The following is a 24351-nucleotide window of genomic DNA, read 5'->3' on the forward strand; positions in this document are numbered from 1 at the left end:
ATCTCCATTTTCAGTTTTCCCCCCTTTTCCTTTGTTACTGCCAGAATCTTTCCACCCTCCCTCCACTCCGGCCCAGCCCAGTATGAAATATTTCCTTTTGTTTCCCTCCCCTCTCTCTTTCTCTCTCTCTTCTGCTCCCTCACTCACGAGTCCTGCATCTGGCCCTCTCCCTTCTACCTGCACCTGGCAACACCCCCCTGCTCCGCGGCTCTCTTAAGCAACTCGTCAGCAGCGGTGATCAAGACAAGCTGCCGACATCGAGGCCTTCCCTCTACGAGTCCCACCTTTGTGGAAAAAGGAAGTTGAAACAAGCGGGACTCGCAGAGGGTAGGCCCCGACGCCAGAAGCTTGTGTCGATCGTTGCCGAAGAGAGCCGCAGGTAGAAGGGAGAGGGAGATAGGAAGGCTGTAGAAGCTCCGGAGCATGACACCGAACCCGGCCAGGATGATTTCTTTTTCAGGCTGCTGCTGCCGCTGCCGCTGCCATCCCCCACCCGAAATGACAAAAAACAGCCTAATGCCCGCGTCGGGAAATAGCCATGCTGAGCAGTGAGCTCAGCACGTACACAGATGAAAGCCTTGCTTGCTGATTGGTCCGGCGGCACGGTGGGACGGGGCCGCCGGACCAATCAGCAAGCAAGGCTTTCATCTGTGTACGTGCTGAGCTCACTGCTCAACATGGCTATTTCCCGACCCGACGCCAGACTTGCATCGCCAGAATTTAGGTAGGTTGTTTTCATCCCCGTGGGAGTCCCGTGGGCAAGGGGGCGTCCCCGTGGGAGTCCCGTGGGTCAGGGGGGCATCCCCGTGGGAGTCCCGTGGGCCAGGGGGCGTCCCCGTGGGAGTCCCGTGGGCCAGGGGGGGAACCCGCGGGATCCCCGCGGGACCCGCGGGATCCCCGCGATCCCCGTTCCCGTGCAGACCTCTATTCCACACTGTTCTACACGTTCCCCTGACGAAGCCACTTCAGGTGAAACGGTGGCCCCGTTGGGATCTACACAGTGTGAACTGCTTTTCAGATAAGTGCTCTATTTGAATTCTTGCACTATCTTTGATTCATATTTTTCATAGTATTTGGTGGCAAAGATGTTTATACATCTGATTTGAAAATTCAGACTAAAATCAAAAAAAGAAAAAGTATTTAAATTAGAAAGTAAGAAAATGAAAGGATAAAACACCTCAAAATTACCACTTGCCAATGATTGATACCAAGACCAAACTAAGTATTTAGCCAATGTGTGCTTTCATACTTGGTCTCTGAGGCGTGGTATACTTAAAACAGTGTATTTCTTACATGTGATACAAGAAGTGAATTTGTATTTCCATTTGGTTTTCACACTTCTTTAGTAGTTGTTTTGTGGAAAAATAAATTTCCAAACAACAAAGATAAAAAAAAAAAAGGAATTTATTGATTACTGGTTTTGTATTTCTTTGACATAAATAAAGGTTAAAAAAATAAAGGAATTTATTGACTTGAATACATTAGCTTTGGGCAATGTATATGGCAGATGTCTTTGTATTGTGTTCAATAGAAAAGGAAATGCACTTTGGTTTATATTTCGCCAGTGTTGAAGTATTTGTTGCAGCTGGTGGGGTCCGCAAGCACCGCAAGTTGAGCACTTTCTTGTAGAAGTGCTCCTGATTGACCATCAAACTTCAGTTGTCTCCCATGTGAGCAGCAATCAGCAACTGGTGCACTGTTTGATGAAAGAAGGTGCACAGCTTAGATGGAATATTGCTTGAGGGTCCTCATCAGTTGGACTATTTATATTTTATACTTACATTAGAGGCTCTGGCAAAGAGCCATTTACAAAGTATGTATTCTTCCTATTTAATATTTCTAAATTAATAAAGCGTCTTTGCTTATTTGTAAATTGGTCTCTATCAGAGCCTCTAATTCAGTAACATAATTAAATAACTACTTCTGAAGTATAAGGGGACGGGCAAAGATAGAAGAGATTACTTGTTGGGGCCGGGTGGGAATGGATTGGATTCCAGTGGGGACAGGTTTGATTTCTGTTCCCGTGCAACTCTCTACAATGGATACTGGAGGAGGGCTTGCCACCTGATAATATATAATAGCAAAATAGAAGCGTGAAGGATTCTATTCAAGAATCCAAGATACCCGGTACACAACTCGTGAAGAGAAATGCTACGAAAAATGCTAAAAAATGCTAAAATGCTATAAAAAGAAAAAAAAGAAATTGACTTCAAAATCCCATCAGTACACCAAAGTTGTCTTATCAATAGGTTATTCTCATCAGTGCCTTAGTACTCTTGCCACATGGTAGACAGACTCTGGCTATGCTAAAGTTGCTTGAGAGGTTTTACCCAGTGCTATATATTTCCATGGTATGGGAAGAGCTCTTAATTCAGGGTCAGTTTGTACAGTGTTCAAATCAAAGCAAGAGTTTTGGAGGAGATGTGCAAGTGAAACTAGGAAATGATAAATATAAACGGTAGTGATTGTTTAAAATCTGTAAATGTTCTGACTGGTTGAAAGTTTGAGTATGAATGAGGTCTATTCAAAAAGTTCCAAGGAATGATTTCATAAAAATCTTTTAAACAATCTTACAAATTATTCCATTGAGTCCCTTTCAAAGTACTCCCCTTCCCTACATATACACGTTTCCCAACGTTGTTTCCACTTTGGAAACAGTCCTTAAACGCATCTTCAGGAATTGCCAAAAGTTGCTGCGTCAAATTTTGCTTTATGTCTTCAATGGTGTTGAATCAACACGGATTTACGTTTAGGAAACAAGAAGTCAGCAGGGGCAAAGTCAGGAGAGTAAGGTGACTGGGGAAGAACTATCATCGTGTTTTTTGAGTTAAATTCACAAATTTTGATGGTGACATGAGCAGGCGCCTTGTTGTAATGCAGGAACCATGACTGCTCCTGCCAAAGTTAAGGCCACTTCCTTCTGATTCTCTCACGGAGTCGTTTCAACACTTTCAGATAGTAATTTTGATTGACAGTTTGTCCTTGTGGCAGAAATTTATACTGAGCAAAGCCACAATGGTAAAAAAAAAGTCATAAGAACATAAGAATTGCCACTGCTGAGTCAGACCAGTGGTCCATCATGCCCAGCAGTCTGCTCATGCGGCGGCCCTCTGGTCTAAGATCAGCACCATAACTGAGACTAGCCCTACCAGCGAACGTTCTTGCTCAGCAGAAACTTGTCTAACTTTGTCTTGAATCCTTGGAGGGTGTTTTCCCCTATAACAGCCTCTGGAAGAGCGTTCCAGCTCTCTACCATTCTATGGGTGAAGAAGAACTTCCTTATGTTTGTATGGAATCTATCCCCTTTCAACTTTAGAGAGTGCCCTCTTGTTCTCCCTACCTTGGAGAGGGTGAACAACCCGTCCTTATCTACTAAGTCTATTCCCTTCAGTACCTTGAATGTTTTGATCATGTCCCCTCTCAATCTCCTCTGTTCGAGAGAGAAAAGGCCCAGTTTCTCTAATCTTTCGCTGTACGGCAGCTCCTCCAGCCCCTTAACCATCTTAGTCGCTCTTCTCTGGACACTTTCGAGTAGTACTGTGTCCTTCTTCATGTACGGCGACCAGTGCTGAAAGCAGTACTCCAGGTGAGGGCATACCATGGCCCGGGACAGTGGCATGATAACCTTCTCTGATTTGTTCATGATCCCCTTCTTTATCATTCTTAGCATTCTGTTTGCCCTTTTTGCTGCCGCCGCACATTGTGTGGACGGCTTCATCGACTTGTCGATCAGAACTCCCAAGTCCCTTTCCTGGGAGGTTTCTCCAAGTACTGCCCCGGACATCCTGTATTCGTACATGAGATTTTTGTTACCGACATGCATCACTTTACACTTATCCACGTTGAACCTCATCTGCCATGTTGATGCCCATTCCTCGAGCTTGATTATGTCATATTGCAGATCTTCGCAATCCCCCTGTGTCTTTACTACTCTGAATAACTTCGTATCATCCGCAAATTTAATTACCTCGCTCGTCGTACCTGTCCAGATCATTTATAAAGCACTGAGCTCTGCGGCACCCCACTGGTGACGCTCTTCCAGTCCGAGTATTGTCCATTTACCCCCACTCTCTATTTCCTATGCTCCAGCCAGTTTTTAATCCATGTGAGTATTTCACCCTCAATTCCATGGCTTGCAATTTTCCGAAGTAGTCGTTCAAGCGGAACCTTGTCGAACGCCTTCTGAAAATCCAGATATACAATGTCGACTGGATCGCCCTTGTCTATCTGTCTGTTTACTCCCTTAAAAAAGTGCAGCAAGTTTGTCAAACACGATCTGCTTTTGCTAAAACCGTGCTGACTGGTCCTCATCAGCCCGTGTCCGTCAAGGTGATCAATAATGCTGTCCTTTATCAGTGACTCTACCATCTTTCCCGGTACCGAGGTCAAACTCACTGGTCTGTAGTTCCCCGGATCTCCCCTCGAACCTTTCTTGAAGATCGGTGTAACATGCGCCACCTTCCAGTCTTCCGGAATCTTTCCCGATTTGATCGACAGATTGACTATTAGTTGAAGCAGTTCAGCTATGGTCCCTTTCAGTTCCTTGATGACCCTCGGATGGATGCCATCCGGTCCCGGGGATTTATTGCTCTTAAGCCTATCAATCTGCCTACATACCTTCTCTAGACTGACCGTCAATCCTGTCAGCTTTCCGTCTTCGTTTCCAGCATATAGCCTGATGGGTTCCGGTATGCTGTGTACATCTTCTTCGGTAAATACAGATGCAAAAAATGTGTTCAGTTTGTCAGCGATTGCTTTGTCCTCCTTTAGTGCTCCCTTTATTCCATGATCATCCAACGGTCCCACCACTTCTTTTGCGGGTCGTTTCCCCTTAATATATCGAAAGAATGGCTTGAAGTTCTTCGCCTCCTTGGCTATTTTTTCCTTGTAGTCTCTTTTGGCCCCTTTTACCGCCTTATGGCACCTGCGTTGATGTTGTTTGTGCTTGTTCCAGTTTTCATCCATTTTTGACCTTTTTGAAGTTTTCTTGTCTCTGATCGCTTCCTTCACCTATATAGTGAGCCATGCCGGTTCTTTGTTCTTTTTCCTCTTGGATCCCTTGTTGATACGCGGTATATATATATATTTTGCATCTCAGTGACTATGTCCTTAAAAAGGGACCAAGCTTGCTCTAGCGTTTTTACAGTGCTTATCCTCTTCTTAATCTTCTTCCCTACCATGAGTCTCATCCCTTCGTAATTCCCTTTTCGGAAGTTCAGTGCCATGGCTGTCGTTTTGGACCGATGTTTCTCCCCTGCATCCAGATCAAAGCGGATCATATTGTGATCGCTGCTTCCCAGCGTCCCTTCTACTTCTTGTGCTGGTCCTCGCAGGCCATTTAGAATTAAGTCCAGAATTGCATTTCCTCTAGTATTTTCCTTGACAAGTTGTTCCAGGAAGCAATCGCCTACAGCATCCATGAACTTGGTCTCTCTAATGCAGTCGGAGGTGCCTAGGTTCCAGTCTATTCCCAGATAGTTGAAGTCACCCATGATAACTGTGTTGCCTCCCTTGCAGTTGCGTTTAATCTCATCTGTCATTTCTCCATCAATTTCTTTGGACTGCCCTGGGGGTCGGTAGTAGATGCCGATCTTCGTTTCCAGGCCATTTGTTTCTGGAATTTTGACCCATAGAAACATAGAACATAGAAGATGACGGCAAAAAAGGGCTACAGCCCATCAGGTCTGCCCACTCTGCTTACCCACCCCCTGTCTATGCCCTAATGACCCAATTTCCTTATCTTGACCCTCGTAGGGATCCCACATGGATATCTCATTTATTCTTAAAGTCTGGCACGCTGTCTGCCTCGATCACCTGCACTGGAAGCTTGTTCCAATGATCAACCACTCTCTCTGTGAAGAAATACTTTCTGGTGTCGCCATGAAAATTTCCACCCCTGAGTTTGAGCGGGTGCCCTCTTGTGGCCGAGGGTCCCTTGAGAAAGAAAATACTATCTTCCACTTCGACACATCCCGTGAGGTACTTAAATGTTTCGATCATGTCTCCCCTCTCCCTACGTTCCTCGAGAGTGTAGAGCTGCAATTTGTTCAGTCTCTCTTCGTACGAGAGACCCTTGAGCCCCGAGATCATCCTGGTGGCCGTCCGCTGAACCGATTCAATTCTGCGCACATCTTTACTGTAATGTGGCCTCCAGAATTGCACACAGTACTTCAGATGAGGTCTCACCATGGCCCTGTAAAACAGCATTATAACTTCAGGCTTTCGGCTGACAAAACTTCTATTGATACAACCCAATATCTGCCTTGCCTTAGATGAAGCCTTCTCCACTTGATTGGCAGTTTTCATGTCTGCACTGATGATTACTCCTAAATCTCGTTCTGCTGAAGTCCTAGTTAAAGTTTCTCCGTTCAAGAAGTACGTCCTGCATGGATTTCCGCTTCCGAGGTACATGACCTTACATTTCTTAGCATTGAAGCCTAGCTGCCAGGTTGAGGACCAACTTTCCAATGTAAGCAGGTCCTGCGCCATATAATTCTGTAAACTGCATTCACTTACTATATTACATAGTTTGGCGTCATCGGCGAATAGTGTTATTTTACCTTGAAGCCCTTGAGTCAGATCCCCTATGAATATGTTGAAAAGGAGTGGACCCAGGACCGAGCCCTGCGGCACTCCACTGGTCAGCTCCGATGTTTTAGAGAGGGTACCATTAACCACTACCCTCTGAAGTCTGCCACTCAGCCAATCATTGACCCATGCAGTTAGTGTCTCTCCTAACCCCATCGATTCCATCTTGCTTAGCAGCCTGCGGTGTGGGACACTGTCAAAAGCTTTACTGAAGTCCAGGTACACAACGTCCATAGACTCTCCCAAGTCCAACTTTCTTGTTACCCAGTCAAAGAAGCTGATGAGATTGGATTGGCAGGACCTACCCTTGGTGAATCCAATCCAATCTCATCAGCTTCTTTGACTGGGTAACAAGAAAGTTGGACTTGGGAGAGTCTTTGGACGTCGTGTACCATAGAGACTCTAACTTATCTGTCAGTTGTGGCATGTTCTCTCCAGCAGATTCAATTTCCTCTTTGACGTATATGGCAACGCCCCCATCTTTTTGAGCCACTCTGTCTCGGCGGTATAGTTTGTATCCCAGTAGCACAGTGTCCTAGACGTTTTCCTCAGTCCACCATGTTTCCGTGATGCCTATGATGTCAACGTTATCTTTTTGTACTATGGCTTCTAATTCACCCAAATTATTTGTAAGGCTCCTTGCGTTTGTGTACATACACTTGAGTTTGCAGCTTTTTCCTTTCTTGCATTTCCTTCCCTCTTGTGTCCTTTTCGATCTCTCTTGCCTGTAATCCGGTAAGTCTTTCCCTCTATCTTCTTGCATGGTATCCTCTGGGTATACCGGTTCCCGAACCATCGACTCTCTCTCTGTTGACTGTCGGCTTTCCCCTTCTTCCTAGTTTAAAAACTTGTCCTCTTCTCTCTTGATGTTGCTTGCAAGTAGCCTCGTTCCGTGTCTGCTGAGGTGGAGTCCATGCTTCCTGTAGAGCTTGCTCTTCCCCCAGAACGTTGTCCAATTGCACACAAAGTGGAATCCTTCTTCCTCACACCAGCACCGCATCCTCGCGTTGACTGCTTGCAGCTCCATCTGCCTCTTCTCATCTGCCCTGGGTACCGGCAGGATCTCCGAGAATGCTATCCTCTGCGTTCTGGTCTTCAGCTTCCTTCCTAGCAGCCGGAACTAGTCCTTCAGTACTTCCCTGTTGTAGTTCCTACTGCTCACGTTGTTCGTCCCCACATGGATCATTACATTACATTACATTAGGGATTTCTATTCCGCCTGTGCCTTGCGGTTCTAGGCGGATTACAATAAAGATGATATCTGGGCATTTCCAGTAGAATTACATTACAGGAGAAGAGTAGATTACAAGTAACAGTGAAGAGTTACAATACATTCAATATCACAGAAGATGTAACATAGCAACGGATTACAATAAAGAAGATATCTGGGCATTTCCAGTAGAATTACATTACAGGAGAAGAGTTAATTACAGGTAATAGTGAAGAATTACAATACATTCAATATCACAGAAGATGTTACATAGCAACTGAGTCAATTTACAACTGATGGAGAATAAAGAATTACAATATATTCTAGATTACAAAAGATGTTACATGAGCTGAATCAAGTTTCTTCGGGTGGAGAGTAGCATCATATGCCTATAAGCGAAGGTGTATTTATTGTTTTGATGATTGCATGATGTTGGTTAATTAATGTTGATGATATGGACAGTAGGAGTGTTTAGTTTGGGTTGGATAAAGAGATTCTATTCCCAAAGGAATTGATTAGGAACTCATTAGATGGCGGTTTAGATTGATGGGAGATATTTTTTGAACAGTAGTGTTTTTATTTCTTTTCGGAACTCTTTTATGTCTGTAATTTCGATCAATAATTTTGAGATGTCGGAGTCAATATTAGCTGCCTGTGTCCCTAGTAGGTTGTCATAAAGTTTCTTATGTCGAGTACATTGAGAGGAGGGTAGGTGAAAATGTTCTGTGTTCTCCTTCTTCTGGATAAGAGATAGTAGTGAAAACGGTTGTTTAGGTAGCTGGGTGCCGTGCCGTGGGTTACTTTGAATAGGAGACAGTAGAGTTTGAATTGTGTTCTTGCTTTTATTGGTAGCCAGTGAGATTCTAAGTATGCTTTGGTAATGTGGTCGTATTTGCTGAGTGAGTATATGAGTCTGAGGGCTGTGTTCTGGACGGTCTGTAGTTTTTTTATTGTGTTGATCACCACCGCCGTATCTTCTTCTTCCACACTGTTGAGGATCCTGTCGATGTGGCTCACTTTGTCTTCTACCTTGGCTCCCGGTAGGCAGGTCACCAGCCGATCAAGTCTTCCTCCCGTTATGTGGCTGTCAACTTGTCTGATGATGGAGTCGCCCACGACGATTGCTGTCCTCTCTATCTTCTCCTGATTCTCCAGCCTCAGGTCCGTGTCCCTGGTGTATGTCCATCTCTCCTGCCGCAGGTCCAGATCCTTCGTTCTCGCTACTGTATCACCCATTTCTTCCTGGTGGTTGTCTGTCGGGTGGTCCACACTCTCTGTAGGTGTCTTTCGGCAGTTCCACTGTTGCTGGTGATTTTCCACGGCCTCCCTGTATGCCTACTCTATGAACTTCTCCAGCTCTCGGACTTCTTCCTCGATGTCTTCTGTCTTGTTCTCTGCTTCCTCTGTTTGGACGTTCTCTGCATCTCTGTCTCCCTCCTCCCCTGCTTGAAGTGCCTCCAGTTCCAATATTCTGCCATCCAGGAGTCTGACTTGTCTCTTCAGGCTCTCCAGTTCTCTGCATCAGGCGCATACGTAAGACCACCTCCCAGAGGGGAGGTAATCATACATATGGCAGTCGAAGCAGAAAACTGGGTAGCTCAACATCTTGCTTCCGTCTGCTGCTTCCATTGCTGTCTGCTTGCCGGTCTGCTGCGGATGCCTTCTGGGTCTGCTGTGGTTGCGCCTGCTCTTTTATTTGCTTTTCCCCCCCCTTTTGTTCTCCCTGCCTCTGCCTCTCTCTGTAGCTGCTTTTCTCCTGCTCAGATCAACTCTGCTCTGTTGGCCCCTCCCATTTTAAGGCGGAGCTTCGGTGGTGGACGTCGCAGGGTGGGTGGAGCTAACTCTCACCGATTCCCCTCTTGGTCTCCTGCCTCTGCTTCTCTCTCCTGCTGTTTTATCTGCTTTTTTTCCCCCTTTGGCTTCTCTCTCCTTCTGCCTCTCTCTGTAGCTGCTTTTCTCCTGCTCAGATCCAACATCACTGTCAACATCACTTTGACGGTCGACCAAACTTGCCGAGCTTTTTTCGGTCTTGGCGATGTTTTGGTTCTCCATTGAGACAATTGAGCTTTGGTTTCTATGTCATAACCATAGACCCATGTCTCATCACCAGTTATCACTTTATCAAGAAATATTTTGTCTTCATTTGCCTGACAGATCATGACGCGATTGTTCTTCTGGTTGTTGGTCATCAACCGTGGAACACTGCCATAACGCGAGACATCCTCAACTTCTGTTACAATGTTATAGCATGAACCAATGGAGATGTTGATTTCCTCTGCCAATTTTCTAACAGTTAATCGCCGAACACTCACTTGATCAACATGATCATCATCATCAGTTGACATTGATGGTCTTCCAGTTTGTGAATCATCTTCCACTGATTCACAACCACTTTTGAAATGTGAATACCATTCAAAACACCTTCCACAACTCATGACATGTTCCTCATAAACCGCTTTCAACATTTCAGAAGTTTCTGTAGCGGTCTTACCCAATTTAAAACAGAACTTCATGCTGTAGCGCTGCTCACTGAGGTCGCACATGATGAAAAATAGCCAGTCATGAAAACACACTTTCACAAAACCTGCCGTAGCTCTGAGATGAAAACAGATACCAACAAACGGAAAAAAGGAAGTTACTCATGAGGTTTCAAGCTACTCAACGCCACCTAGTGCGTCTCAAAAGAACTTCCCATTGGTGCGCAATTCAAACTGTCGTGGAAGTTTTTGAACAGACTCCGTGTATTGAGAGGAGGGAATGCCTGCAAGTGTGCCTGACAATTATCAGGTGACAACTAAAATCCATTTGATTAGCTGATAGTTCAAGCACTAGTTTCTTGAGAGAGAAGTTTAGCTGAGACATATGGAAAGAGTTAGTGATAGAAATTCTGATTGTCATTATTTTTGGTAAAAGAAAAACAGGTGTGTGAGGGTACTGAGAAATACTGATTCCTGAATAAAACGTTCCCATTGAATAGGAAGAGCGAGTGATTTCTAAAAATACATTTTGCTTTAGTGAACTTGCTAAAGTTTAGATTGTGAAACTTAATCAGTGAGGGATAAATATAATGTTCTTATGCTAAAATACTATAGCTGTTTCCTTCTGGCTTTAAGTCTGCTCTGACCCTGTTGAAATCTGTAAAGCTATGGAAAGAGGACTGGATTTGGGAAAGAAAGGGGAGAAACTGGAAGGAGAGAGAGAGAGAGCAATGTGGAACCCAGCTTCGACTTATACATGGATCACAGTATTTGTGGCCATTTTTAGTTCTAAACCTGCTCTTGACTTGTACATGATTGACTTATAGATGAGTATATGTTGTATTACCTTATTAAATCATCTCCATATATATGGGTTCCAACATGAAATTAACCAATAAAAAATATAAAAGATACAGAGCCTTACCTCTGTACTACACAAATTCTACTGATGTATTAATTATCTGATATATAAAACATAGAAACATGATGGCAGATAAAGGCCAAATGGCCCATCTAATGGCCCATTTTGTACATCAAAGGAAATCATGGATTCACAGACCACTTGTGGTTTCCTGCCCAATTATTTGAATTCCAGCAACAACCTGCAGGAATGACTCAGATGAACAGAATAATGTGTGCATACCTCCAGTTTCTTTTTGAGAGAGATTGGAGCATCTTTCCCAATGCACCTCATCATCTTCTGCAGTGAAAGGACACTCTTAATTTTCGGGATCTGGAGCTCAACAAGTAACCTGTTAAAGAAAGAAACAAGAGAGGTCACGTGATGCTATGAGCAGGTGAGGTTGTGTTCTCTGCCCGCTCCGTGACCCTGCTCTCCATATTGCATAACAACTGTTCAAGATGTTTTATTTGAGTAGGTAAATTATCCATCTGTGGACCCAGTGCTTGCGCGACTGCCTCTTTTAAATCACTCAGAGCGGTTTACGTAAATTGTGACACTGCTGTCCCTGAAGCCTCCGCCATCTTTGACTCCCCGGGTCTCATGCAATCTCTATCTTAGTAGGTTTCATTATTCTCGCCTCCTGAGAGTGCTTAATGTACTTGTCCATGTGTTAGGAAGTAGCAAAATAAGTAAATTGTCTTCCTGTGAGCCAGAAACAGGCACTAATTGTCAGACATGGCCTCGCGCATTACTGAACTTGAACAGAGGGTGTCTTATGTAGAAGTTGCCGCAAATACCCATGATAATGATATTGCTGCGCTTCAGGATATGTTATGAGTACAAGCCGACAAAATAGACGATCTGGAGAACAGATCACGTCGTAATAATCTCTGATTTGTGGGCTTACCTGAGACGATCTCAGATTCTCATTTGCTGACTGAGTTGGAAAGTTGGCTGGAGTCTGAATTCCCAGTGAATCTACCCTTGGGCCCCGCACGCCTGGAATGCGTACATTGTCTTGGGGTGTTGCCAGGCAGAGATTTACAGCCTAGAGTGGTAATAGTAAAGTTACATAATTATTGCCACAAGATGGAAATTTTACGGCAATACCGCTCTAAAAGAGAGACTTTGAAATTTCGAGACATGCTGGTCCGAGTCACTCGGGATTATTTGATGGCCCTGATGGAAAAACGGAAAGTTTTTTATCAATTATGTGCTAAACTGGTGGATCATAAGGCACGTTTTATGTTTGTTTACCCAGCAGTGCTAAAAATACAGAAAGATGGAACTTGGAAATCATTTGAAGTAGCAGAGGAAGCTGCAGAATACATTAATACCATCTTTACCAGGGCCGAGGGAACTATTTGATTTTTTGTCTACAGGATTTGCCATTACTGGTTTTGTTATTCTATTCTATTTTCCATGATGCAGGCCTAATTCTGTGCACTGGGAGGGGGCCCCCGGAGGGCATCTTTTACATACCCTGTGCATTTCTTTCTGGGGAGATGCCTTGTGAGAATTTGGAGGGGAACAGGATGGGACAGGGAATATTTCTGGAACAGCAATTATTTGGGTTTTTCTTTGAAGTTTGTATGATTGCCTGGTTTCATTGCACTATGTTTGATTTCTGGATGCTTGTGGTACCCTTCTGAATGTGCCTGTGAATGTGTTATGTGTGTGGAACGATGAACAATGGCACTCGTGGACTCTAGGGGGCGGTATGGAATGGATAATAAATAAGATGTGTTTATGGAGTATTTTATGGAGTTTTTCTACAAAAACGCCTGCTTTTCGTATGGTTCTGGGTAACTCTAGTTAGATACAAGCATATGTGTTAGTTAAGGCTATGCCCAATAGAAGCGTACGAAAAGTTGGTGAATAAAAATCTGAATATGGATGTAGCCAACCAGAAAAACACACAAAGGGTGATCTGTTCACAGGTTAACAGATTTTGTGAATCCTATAGACGACGGGCATGGACACCGTAATTAATATGCATATTTAATGTGTATGAGCAGGAGAGAAGAAAACGAGAAAAATGGCAGAAAACGGAGAAAAAAAGGTAACAAATAAAAAACTTAAGTAACATGTAATAAGCTGTAAATATGTAATCAAAGTATAAATATTTAAGGAGAGGAGTTTTGAGGTTATAATATGTTAAATCTGTATGTTAATGAAAAAAATCAGAAAAGACGGAAAAAAGGAAAATACCCAGGGGAGAGGCAAGCATGGATCCTGGGCCTCTTTTGCTGCAGTCCACATTGCTCCTCCTCTGTGAAAATGAGAAAGAAACAAACCTGCAGTAGTGGCATCTTTTAAACCTGGGTTTTCTCTGCTGAGTTGAGCAGAGCCAGCATGACTGAAGTAAGTTACGGAGTTAACCCTTCTCTTCTCTGCTGTGTATCTTTCCTCTCTTTGAAAAGAAAAACAAAGACTTTTCCTCTCTGTGAAAAAAAAAAAGTCATGGACATCCTTTCTACTCTGATTGAGAGCTAACTTGTTTGGAAAAAAAAAGTTTCCCACCTTTCAGGTCCCTTTGTCTGAAAGGGCGTACATGCCTTTGAGTGACGGATTCACCCCCTCCTTTTTCTCCCTCAATGCCTTCCACAGTCACTGTCACGTGAGCTGGAAGGCGGGCTTTTAGAATTCCTCCCACTTGTTCCCTAGGAGGAAGAGGGGGAGGGAGGGGGACTGAAGAATCATGGCTTTTTTCTTTGTTTTAGGGCTACAGCCGTTTCAACACAGGTATCTGCTTGAATGTTAAAATGTAATAGCTTGCAATGAAATCCAGAATGTAAGAATATAAGGACCCAGAGGGGCTTAGTATACAACATAGCCTGATTAAACTTTATTGGCAGTATGTAGGATAAACAGAGTTTTGCATGGCTGAGGGAATGCATGCTGTGTTAAAACAAAGGATTCTTCTTTTTTAAATAGTCTCGGAGCAAGTCTGTTTGCATATTAAAAGGTTTTATTGTGAATTTGTAGTTTTAGCACGGCATGAGAATTTAATTTTATGCATGTAGTTTAAATCTGTTTCCGATGCAGCAGGAAAGAGAAAATTATGTAGTTTTGGACATCTTGCTTTTATTTTAAAAAGCTAAAAGAGGGGACAAGCACTTTGAATAAACTTTCACTTCTGTACACTGAGATCAGCGTATTGGAAAGATCGAAAGTCTTGCATAGCTAAGGGATTCCTACTGAGTTAGAACAATGGATATGGGCTGTTTCTGTTTAAAGGGCTCAGTATGAGCAGGAAAAGCATGGAGCGAAATAGGAGTCATGATACGAATGTGATCAGAACTGGGTATAGACGTTAGATAATATATTTCTCTTGTTCCTTTATTTTTAAAAGTTATAAGAGGGGTAAAAGTTTTATAGGGAAAGAAAACGAATGTGAATTAAGAAAGTGTTTTCAGACAGATGAAAGAGAATAAGGAATGTGATTTTAGACAAATAATTTTGTCAAGCCATAAGGAACTAGAGTTTGATCCTGAGTGAAGTGGATTTGTTACAGGAAGTGAGTGATTTAAAGAGAGTTGAGCCAGATAGTTTACGTGTTCTGGCAGTTGTAAGAGAGTGCTTGCTGGTTTATACAGCACATTTTTTGAAGGTATGAGTATGTGAAAGCAGGAGCCGAGGTAGTGTTGGAAAAAAACAAGAGAAAGTTTGTCAGGCATGTTACAGTGAAAGAATACTTTTGTGAAAAGAAAAAGATTGATTCCAAAGGGCAGATACCATGCTTAAGAGAGATTGTTTTTGTGAGTGCAAGGACAGATTCGGCATGCATGTGGGGTTTGTGTTAGGCATGCATAAGAAAAAAAAAATCTCTGCCTTTGTATTTCTATCCCAGTGTTTCAAATTAGTTCTGAATATGAATTTCTGTTCCCCTGTATGGCTTATAAAGCAATTTAAAATTGTGTATTGCCCTGAATGTATGATTAGGGAGTAATCAATTTTAATATACTTTAAAATTAAACTGGGAAGTTTAAAATAAAAACACTAACAAAGATAGAGGTTAAGTACTCATATTTTTCTGAAAATTGAAATATATGATAAACAAAGGGCTTGATAACATTGATAAAGGTAATAAACAATTATAATAGACATTTATGTAAGTGGGTGGATTCAGAGCTGAGTTTTTGCTTAATTTTTACAAGTAAGCTCTTTGGGATAGGAACCTGATACCGAAAATGGATTGAGAATAATTTGTTTGTGCTAGCAGAAAGTTTGATTGTGTCCCGTAGATAGTGGGTATGCATTTTAAATTTTCCTGTGGCCATACTTGGTGTCACAGGACCCTGTAAAAAGTTTATTGAATCTTTGCTTTTTTCTCCCAGCAAATACAGGTCACAGTCTTGACAGAATACTGGTCAATCCTGTCTGCAGAGGGAGGCACCACGTTTTCCTTTGTTCTTCTCTTAATGAACATGTGCTTTCCTTGCAATGCCTATACTAACCGCCAGTACCACAATCCACCATTAGAGCTGTGAAGAGCATAGAAAATCCAAGTCTGAGTTTTCGGCGGGAATTTCACCTTTTCTTTGTCCCCCACTAATTATGTGCTTATTTTCCAGCAGTAGCAGTACATTCTTTTTACAGACGGCATGCTTTTTACTCCCTTGGACAAAGGAAAGAAAGAAGGCACCCATTCACTTCCAGCATCCAGTAGCAGTTCCGTAGTCACAGAGAGGACGAGCTTTGAATTTTCCCTGGCATATAACAGACAAGATTTCCTTTAAAACGCTGCAGCACGAATTTCTAAAGTTATTATTCAGTTTCACTGAAATTAATTCAGAGACTCTGACCTTACAAGTTGCGAAAATATTTGCAAAGACATTTTGGACTCTAATTTTGAAAAAAATAGACTTTATCTTTAAATCACTTTACTTTAAATCACTTCATTTGAATTAGGTTTCTGAACCTTAATTATGCTTTTGCATAATCCAATAGGCTCATTATGACATCGTGTTAGCTATTGTATTTTCTTTATCATTGTTCTCATGCATTGTTCTCAGAAAATATTTTGTCTATCCTGTATTTAAAATTTTAGTTTTAGTTTATATTGCTGTATTCTATGTATGGTGACAGGTTTTAAGCTGTCACACATTGCAACAGTGTCTCTTATTGGGTTTAACTGCTGACATCACCAGTTATTTTAATGCTTTTAAATTTAGATTTAAGAAATGAGTTCTTACACCACACACAGAAAAAAGAAAAATCATATCTTGTAGGTACTCACTGAGTGCATCATCTGCACAGGAGTTAAATTTACATAATAGGCACATATTTGGGTTTCTTAGCACTCTGCATTATTTTATACCTTACTGATTTAATTCTAGGTTACTATGCCAAACTCTTCTGAGCATAGGGACCAATTCTAAGTTAGGTAATACTGAGGTTTTCTTATTTTAGGGAAATCTAAGGATTTAGATATGTTTAATATATATCTAAGGTTCTATCTTTCTCTTAGCTATACTTTCTTTACATTTTCTGACCTTTATACCTCAAAAAGTACTAAAGTTTCATTGATACCTCTATGAATAAAAGAACAGACGCAAGTTTAGTCTCTGCTCTAGGGTTATTGCACCTGGACTAGAACAGACACTGCCTATATACCTGCCACTGGAATGGTAAATTCCTGTATGGTGTAGCTTAGCCAGCAACTTACATAAATTACTTGAAGGGTTTTATCTAGGACAGTGGATGGGATTTGCTTGCTTTCTCACCCAAGAAATCAAGCATACTGTGGGTAAGATCTTCTAGGCACCTTCCTTTAAAGGCCTAGGTAGTATATTTTCTGGTTTTTGTGCAGTCAGTCCTATCTAATTGGCATTAAGAGAATATACTTGCACAGACACACACTGATCCATAAGAAGGGCAGTACCCAAAGAAACCCCCGAGAGCCAGAGGAAAGACCACGAGCGCCCCAGGTGTGAATATCACTTGCGTAAACTTACGTAATATTCAAGAGGGGATTGAACAATGGCACTCGTGGACTTTAAAGGGCGGTATGGAATGGATAATGAATAAGATGTGTTTGTGGAGCTTTCCTACAAAAACGCCTGCTTTTCGTATGGTTCTGGGTAACTTTAGTTAGATACAAGCATATGTGTTAGTTAAGGCTATGCCCAATAGAAGCGTACGAAACGTTGGTGAATAAAAATCTGAATATGGATGTAGCCAAGGCCAGAAAAACATACTATAGATTAATATTAAGGAAAAGCATAATAATATTCTTTTTATGTATTTTGCTATTAAAACAGATCATAAAGGACATCAGGTATATACATAGAGATATTGAGAACTCCATCTTGGTTCTCTGCTGTTCTTTGTCCTCTCTGTCTGTTCTTTGTTCAGCTTCCCGCCTTAAGCCTCGTGGGTCTAATTGATACCAGATGTGCTTAGGCTGGTTAGGAAGAGCATATTAAATTACGTATCCCAAAATGGAGTATAATATGTATTAGGTGTGTTGGATGTGTGAAAGGGGCCCCAAATGAAGGAATGATGTGTGAAGGTATACTAAACATGAGAGTGGGTTTTGAAAAAACATATTTTATATATTTGCAACCTAAAGAAACTTAAAGGGAGTCTGGGAGGCAACATCTGGGGTTTCTGTATTTGTGTGAAATTTGAAACTGTCAGTTCTTGTAAAGTTCAGAGAAGGTAGGGGGAATATATCTCCTCCTTTCTATGGTGTTAACAGGGCCAATAACTTTTCAGCAGGTTGCCTTTTACATAAACGAACTGTCTGAAATAAGTTTTGAGAGTGATAAAAAGAATATTGGATATGTAGTAAAATGTAATAATGTATATTCAAAGATGAATGTAAACAAAAAATATGATTTCTGAAACTTTTATTCCATGTTAAAAGGAAGTTCTTTGTCCAAATTTAAGGACAGCCTCTGTTAATTGATTGGTTGACAAGTAATGATGTCATGCAGGACAAAAGGTACATACTGAGCAACGAATTATCGAGTTGAGATCTTTGTCAAGAAGGCCAGCGTTTGGCATCTGTAAAGACCTCCCAGTGACGTAATAACCTTTTGAGAATTAATATGAATAATTAATAAAAAATAATATTTTGGAACCTTTTACGTCATGTGCCATTTGTCATATTCATTTTACCCACCCATGAGCAAACCTGGCTGCTCAATGATTGTCCTGGGGTGAGGCTTGGCACCCGGGGGTTTATGATTATCTTATTACCATTCTTGCCTTTAACTTTCTACATCTTTGGGGGCTAGGCCACTCCAAATAATATTCTGGAATGTTTCTGGCATTACTTCGTCAGTCAAGCAAACAAAGATACTCTCTCAATTAAAACATAATAAGGCAGATTTGGCTTGTTTGCAAGAAATGAGGCTTATAGATAAAGAACATAAGAAGTTGACTAGAGGTTGGGTGGGTGACGTGTTGTATGCCTCTTCTCCCAACAAGAAGGCAGGTGTCACATTACTGGTTCGCAAGGGATTGCAATGTACTTTCTGCTATCCAGTGGGACCTTCAGGGTAGGTACCTTTTGACTCAAATCACAGTGCACAACACTACATTTAGATTACTTATAGTTTATGGCCCAAATACTTATTTTCATGCCTTTTATAAAAGCTTGATACACTTAGACCTAGTAGACCACGAAATCATGCTACTATGCCTTGATGCAATAGGAATCTCAGGAAAGGTAATGAAATGGTTCCAAGAATTCCTAACAAATAGATCCTACTGAGTAACCAGCAATGGAAACTACTCCAACCCATGGAAAAACCCGTTAGGGGTGCCCCAAGGCTTCCCTCTTTCTCCATAGCACTGTATGTGGTCAAGTTCTGGTTTTTTTTGGCAAGAGAAATAAAGATATTGCTGAATTTAAGCCTTGGACCATTCTGACTATTATTTGGAGGCTTGTGGAAATGAGTAACCATGTGTCCGTCCAGAGATGTGCAAAACGGCTGGCGGCACAACTTGTTCTTTCTGTATTGTCATTTTGCTGATTGGGATTTCTTGCTGGGCCATTTGCCATTCTCAATAAAAATATATTGGGGAAAAAAAAAAAAAGTAGTGATGGAAACAAGTCTATGCATTGGAGGATTATACTTTGTCACAAAAGAATGGAAAGAACAGAATATTTCCTGATCAGTAGTTCTCCCTTTTAAAGAAATCATTCCAAGTAGTTCTTTAACAATGAAGGCTTCAAAAACCATCCGGATAAAGACTAATAACTGAGCTATGGGCTAGATTCACGAAGCCTACCTTTGCCGATCCGTTTACGAGTCTTCTTGGGCGATCGATTCAGCAAGCCTCCTCATGCAAATTAATGCAATCGGAGGCATGCCCACACAGTCATTGAACGGATCACTGCAGAGTGATTGGGACGCATGCGCGGACCATCTTATTTTCTTGTAGATGGTCCGCACATGCTTTGGCTCTCAGCACAAGCATGGGAGGGGGAGGAAGGGGAGATCGAGGAGGCTATAACTAAGTATAGGACGTGAAGGAGATCAGCTGGGGCTGGTGGCAAGAACTGCAGCCCCGCTTTTAACCCGCAAGTTAAAAACACGGGCTCGCAGAGGGCATGGCCGAAGAGAGCAGGGCAGATAGGAATGGCCGAAGAGAGCAGGGCAGCAGGGCTGAATAGGGCAGAGAGGCAAGGGGAGAAGAGAGCAGGGCAGCAATTAGAAACAGAAACATGATGGCAGATAAAGGCCAAATGTCCCATCTAGTCTGCCCATCTGCAGTAACCATTATCTCTTTCTCTCTCCAAGAGATCCCATGTGCCCTTTTGAATTCAGACACAGTCTCTGTCTCCACCACCTCTTCTGGGAGACTGTTCCATGCATCTACCACCCTTTTGGTAATAAAGTATTTCCTTAGATTACTCCAGAGCCTATCACCTCTTAACTTCATCCTATGCCCTCTCATTGCAGTTTCCTTTCAAATGAAAGAGCCTCGACTCGTGCATTTACATTACAAAGGTTTTTAAACGTATCTATCACATCTCCCCTCTCCCACCTTTCCTCCAAAGTATACAGATTGAGATTTTTAAGTCTGTCCCCATACGCCTTATGATGAAGACCACATACCATTTTAGTAGCCTTCCTCTGGACCGACTCCATCCTTTTTATATCTTTTTGAAGGTGCAGCCTTCAGAATTGTACACAATATTCTAAATGAGGTCTCACCAAAGTCTTATACAGGGGCATCATTAACTCCTTTTTTCTACTGGCCATACCTCTGCCTATGCAACCTAGCATCCTTCTAGCTTTCGCTGTCACCTTTTCAACCTGTTTGGCCACCTTAAGATCATCACATACAATCACACCCAAGTCCCTCTCTTCTATTGCAGATTTCGGTATCATCCGCAAAGAGGCAAATCTTACCCGACAACCCTTCAGCAATATCGGTTATAAAAATGTTAAAAAGAACAGGTCCAAGAACAGAACCTTGAGGCACACCACTTTCCTCAGAGTTATCTCCATTGATCACTACCTTCTGTCACCTTCCACTCAACCAGTCCTTGACCCAAACTGTCATTTTGGGACCCATCCCAAGGGCACTCAGTTTATTTATTAGACGTCTTGTGGAACACTGTGAAAGGCTTTGCTAAAATCTAAATACACCACATCTGGCACACATCCTCTATTCAATTCTCTGGTCACCCAGTCAAAGAAATTGATCAGATTTGTCTGACAAGACCTACCTCTAGTGAATCCATGTTGCCTCCGGTCCTGTAATCCACAGGATTCCAGAAACTTGACCATTCTCTGTTTTAAAAGTGTTTCCATTAATTTGGTTACCACAGAAGTCAGACTTACCGACCTGTAATTCCCTACTTCTTCCTTACTTCCACTTTTGTGTAGAGGGACCACATCCGCCTTTCTCCAGTCCTCCAGTACCACTCCTGACTCGAGACTCGTTGAAAAGGTCAGTGAGAGGAGCTACAAGAACTTCCCTAAGTTCCTTCAGCACCCTCGGATGTACACCATCCGGCCCCATCATTTTGTCTACCTTTATTTTAGCTAGCTCCTCACGAACACAGCCCTCTGAAATTTGATCAGTGTCTATTACTCCTCCATCCCTACTCACAAACTAAAAGACCCTCTTCCACTAATAAATATGAACTATGTATGATAAAACAGAATCTTTCCCAAATGCTTCTTGAAAATAGAAAGTTTTCAACATAGTTTTATTTACCTTCTTCTGTCTTGAGCCTCAATTCTCGTGGTAAATGGTTCTACAATTGTGGAGCTATGAAATAAAATGCTTTATTTCTAGTTGACTTCCATCTTGTCCCACTTGCTGGAGGAAGAACCAATCTATTATCTTGAAGTGATCTGAGAGTTCTAGTAGGCATATAAGGGATTGTCAAAGTATGTAAATAATTAGGTTGCTAAAGAAAAAACGCTCTATGTGTAAGAATCAAAGCTTTAAATTAGATTCTATTAAACAAACTGGCAACCAATGAAATTGCAAATAAAGTGGAATTGTTACTTTATCAAATTTATTTTTGTAACCCAATAGTTTAATAGCAGTGTTTTGAATTGTTTGTAACCTTTTAAGACTATTCTTAGAGAGACCTATATGCAATAATCCAATTTAGAAATTACCAATGTATTAATAAGAATATGCAAATTCTGTTCTTGAAAAAACCCTCTAACTGCCCATAATGTTCTCAAAGAATAAAAATCAGCTTTTACTAATGCTGAAACTTTGATTTTTAAAGTTTACTTGATAATCAACAATTACCGGTACTCCAAGATATTTAAAAGTCTGTACAATAAAGTTATATCTATCTTTAGCCAACAAGAGGTGCATTTCTCAATATTGAGAACTAATTTATAATTTGTAAGCCATTGACACTGTTATAAGGCCTTTCTTAATTGGCATTAGATCAAGTTGAATTGGATCTATTTTAGCTACAAAAAGTATGTCATTTGCATAACAATACACTTGAAATCCTAATACCTGGATTATATGATTAATGGAGCTACAAAAATATTAAATAGTACTGGCAAAAGTGCAGAACCTTGTGGAACTCCACTCAGAAGTTGAAAAATATTTGAGACAGATGTTTTCACTTTAACTGAATAAGTTCTGTTTGCAGTGTATTGTAGCTGTTACCACAATACCCCATGCTTTGAAGGTGAAATTGATTACCCTTAAATTTTAGATGATTTTTATTCAAACAACTAAACTAAACTAAACCTTAGGTTTGTATACCGCGCCATCTCCGTGAACGTAGAAGCTCGGCACGATTTACAGTTAGAATAGAAAGGAACTACAATGAGGGGTTATAAGAAAGGAACTAAGAAGAAAGAGAGGGACAAGGGTACTAGAGAGCGGGAGGTGTTAGGTTTTTGAAAAGAGCCAAGTTTTCAGGTGTTTGTGGAAGAATTGGAGGGAGCTTGAATTTCTGAGCGGGGATGTGAGGTTGTTCCAGAGTTCTGTGATTCTAAAGGGGAGGGATGTTCCTAGTTTTCCTGCGCGGGATATACCTTTTGTAGAGGGGAATGATAGTTTCAGTTTTTGGGAGGGTCTGATGGAGTTAGGGTTTGAGGAGTTCCAAAAGAGTGGGATAACGGGAGGAAGGATGCCATGTAGGATCTTGAAGGCTAAGCAGGCACATTTAAAGAGGACTCTGGAGTGTACTAGAAGCCAGTGAAACTTGGGCAGGAGTGGGGAGACGTGGTCAAACTTGCATTTTGCGAAAATAAGCTTGGCCGCGGCATTTTGAATTAACTGGAGTCTAAGCAGGTTTTTCTTAGTTAGGCTTATATAGATGGAGTTGCAATAATCCAGTCTAGAGAGGATGGTGGATTGAACAAGGACGGCGAAGTGAGAATGATGAAAGCAGGATCTCGCTTTCCTCAGCATATGAAGGCTAAAGAAGCATTTTTTTTACCAAGGAGTTGAGGTGGTCATTGAAGGAGAGAGAGGAGTCTATGATGATGCCCAGGACTTTGCCTGAGAACTCAAGCTGAAGAGTGGGGCTGGAAAATAGTGGGATGGAGGTGGGTAAATGATCTAATATTGGGCCGAGCCAAAGTAGTTTTGTTTTGGACTCATTCAGCTTCATTTGTACAGCTTGGGCCCAGGATTGGAGGTTCATTGTGCATGTGGATATGTTCTCAGCGAGGTTCAAATCGGTCTCGAGGAGGATGAGGATGTCGTCTGCATAGGTGTAGAGAGTTTCTAGGGGAGATAGATGGAGGTGTTTCAGAGAGGACATGTAGATGTTGAAGAGGATAGGAGAGAGGGGTGAGCCTTGCAGGACTCCACATATCGGCTTCCAGGGGGAAGATGAGGTACCGTTTGCGTTAACGGTGTAGGAGCGGAAGCATAGGAATTTCGAGAACCAATTTAGGACTGTGGAGCTTATGCCTATTTCGGAAAGTTGGAAGATTAGGATATCGTGATAGATGACGTCGAAAGCTGCGGAGAGGTCGAATTGTAGAAGAACAGCAAATTTGTTGCGAGAATGGAGTTGTTGCATCTTAGAGATAAGTGAGGCCAATTGGGATTCGGTGCTGAAGTTGGGTCTGAAGCCAAATTGGTAGGGTAGGAGAATAGAGAATCTTTCTAGGTAGGATGAGAGTTGAGTGAATATGATAGATTCTAACATCTTGGTTAGGAGAGGGATATTTGCTATTGGACGGTAATTGGATGGTATGGAGGGGTCAAGGTCGGTCTTTTTCAATAGAGGGGTCAGTGCAATATGTCCCATTTCAGAGGAGAAAAGGCCCAATGTTAGGGCAGAGTTTATAAGTTTGGTGAGGGAAGCGATGGCCTGTGTAGAGATATTCTCGAATAGGTAGGAGGGGAAAGGATCCAAGATACACTTGCAAGTTTTTAGTTTGAGGCAGAGTTTGGAGACTTGTGATTTGGAAACAAGCTCAAAGACGGTCCAGGATCTGTCAGCTGGAATGGGATTGGAGCCAGGTAGGGTAGGGTTAAGGTCAGTAGAGGCCAGAGAGTTGTAGGAGACTATAGGCGGGAAGGAGCATCTTAGGGTGGTAACCTTTTCATTGAAGAATTTTGCTAAGGCATCGGCTGATAGAGACAAGGGGAGCAAGGATGGGTCCTTTTTTGTAGTTAAGGAGCGCCAAATGTTGAACAGCGCACTGATCTGGTTGTTGGATCTGGAGATAATTTCTCCAAAGAAGTTCTTCCTGGCTTTT

General features: G+C 42.0%; 1 protein-coding gene across 3 annotated transcripts in view; it reads right to left on the reverse strand.

Annotated features, from left to right (window-relative positions):
* Positions 1 to 24351, reverse strand: part of FASTKD2 (FAST kinase domains 2) — a 226557-nt gene that overhangs the window by 151251 nt on the left and 50955 nt on the right. For all 3 annotated transcript variants that reach the window (XM_033946230.1, XM_033946231.1, XM_033946229.1), the window contains one exon: positions 11420 to 11528. In XM_033946230.1, the coding sequence (XP_033802121.1) occupies positions 11420 to 11528 (109 nt within the window). The remainder of the gene's footprint in view (positions 1 to 11419; positions 11529 to 24351) is intronic.

Source organism: Geotrypetes seraphini, chromosome 5 (genome assembly GCF_902459505.1).
Source record: "Geotrypetes seraphini chromosome 5, aGeoSer1.1, whole genome shotgun sequence".
Classification (NCBI taxonomy): Eukaryota; Metazoa; Chordata; class Amphibia; order Gymnophiona; family Dermophiidae; genus Geotrypetes; species Geotrypetes seraphini.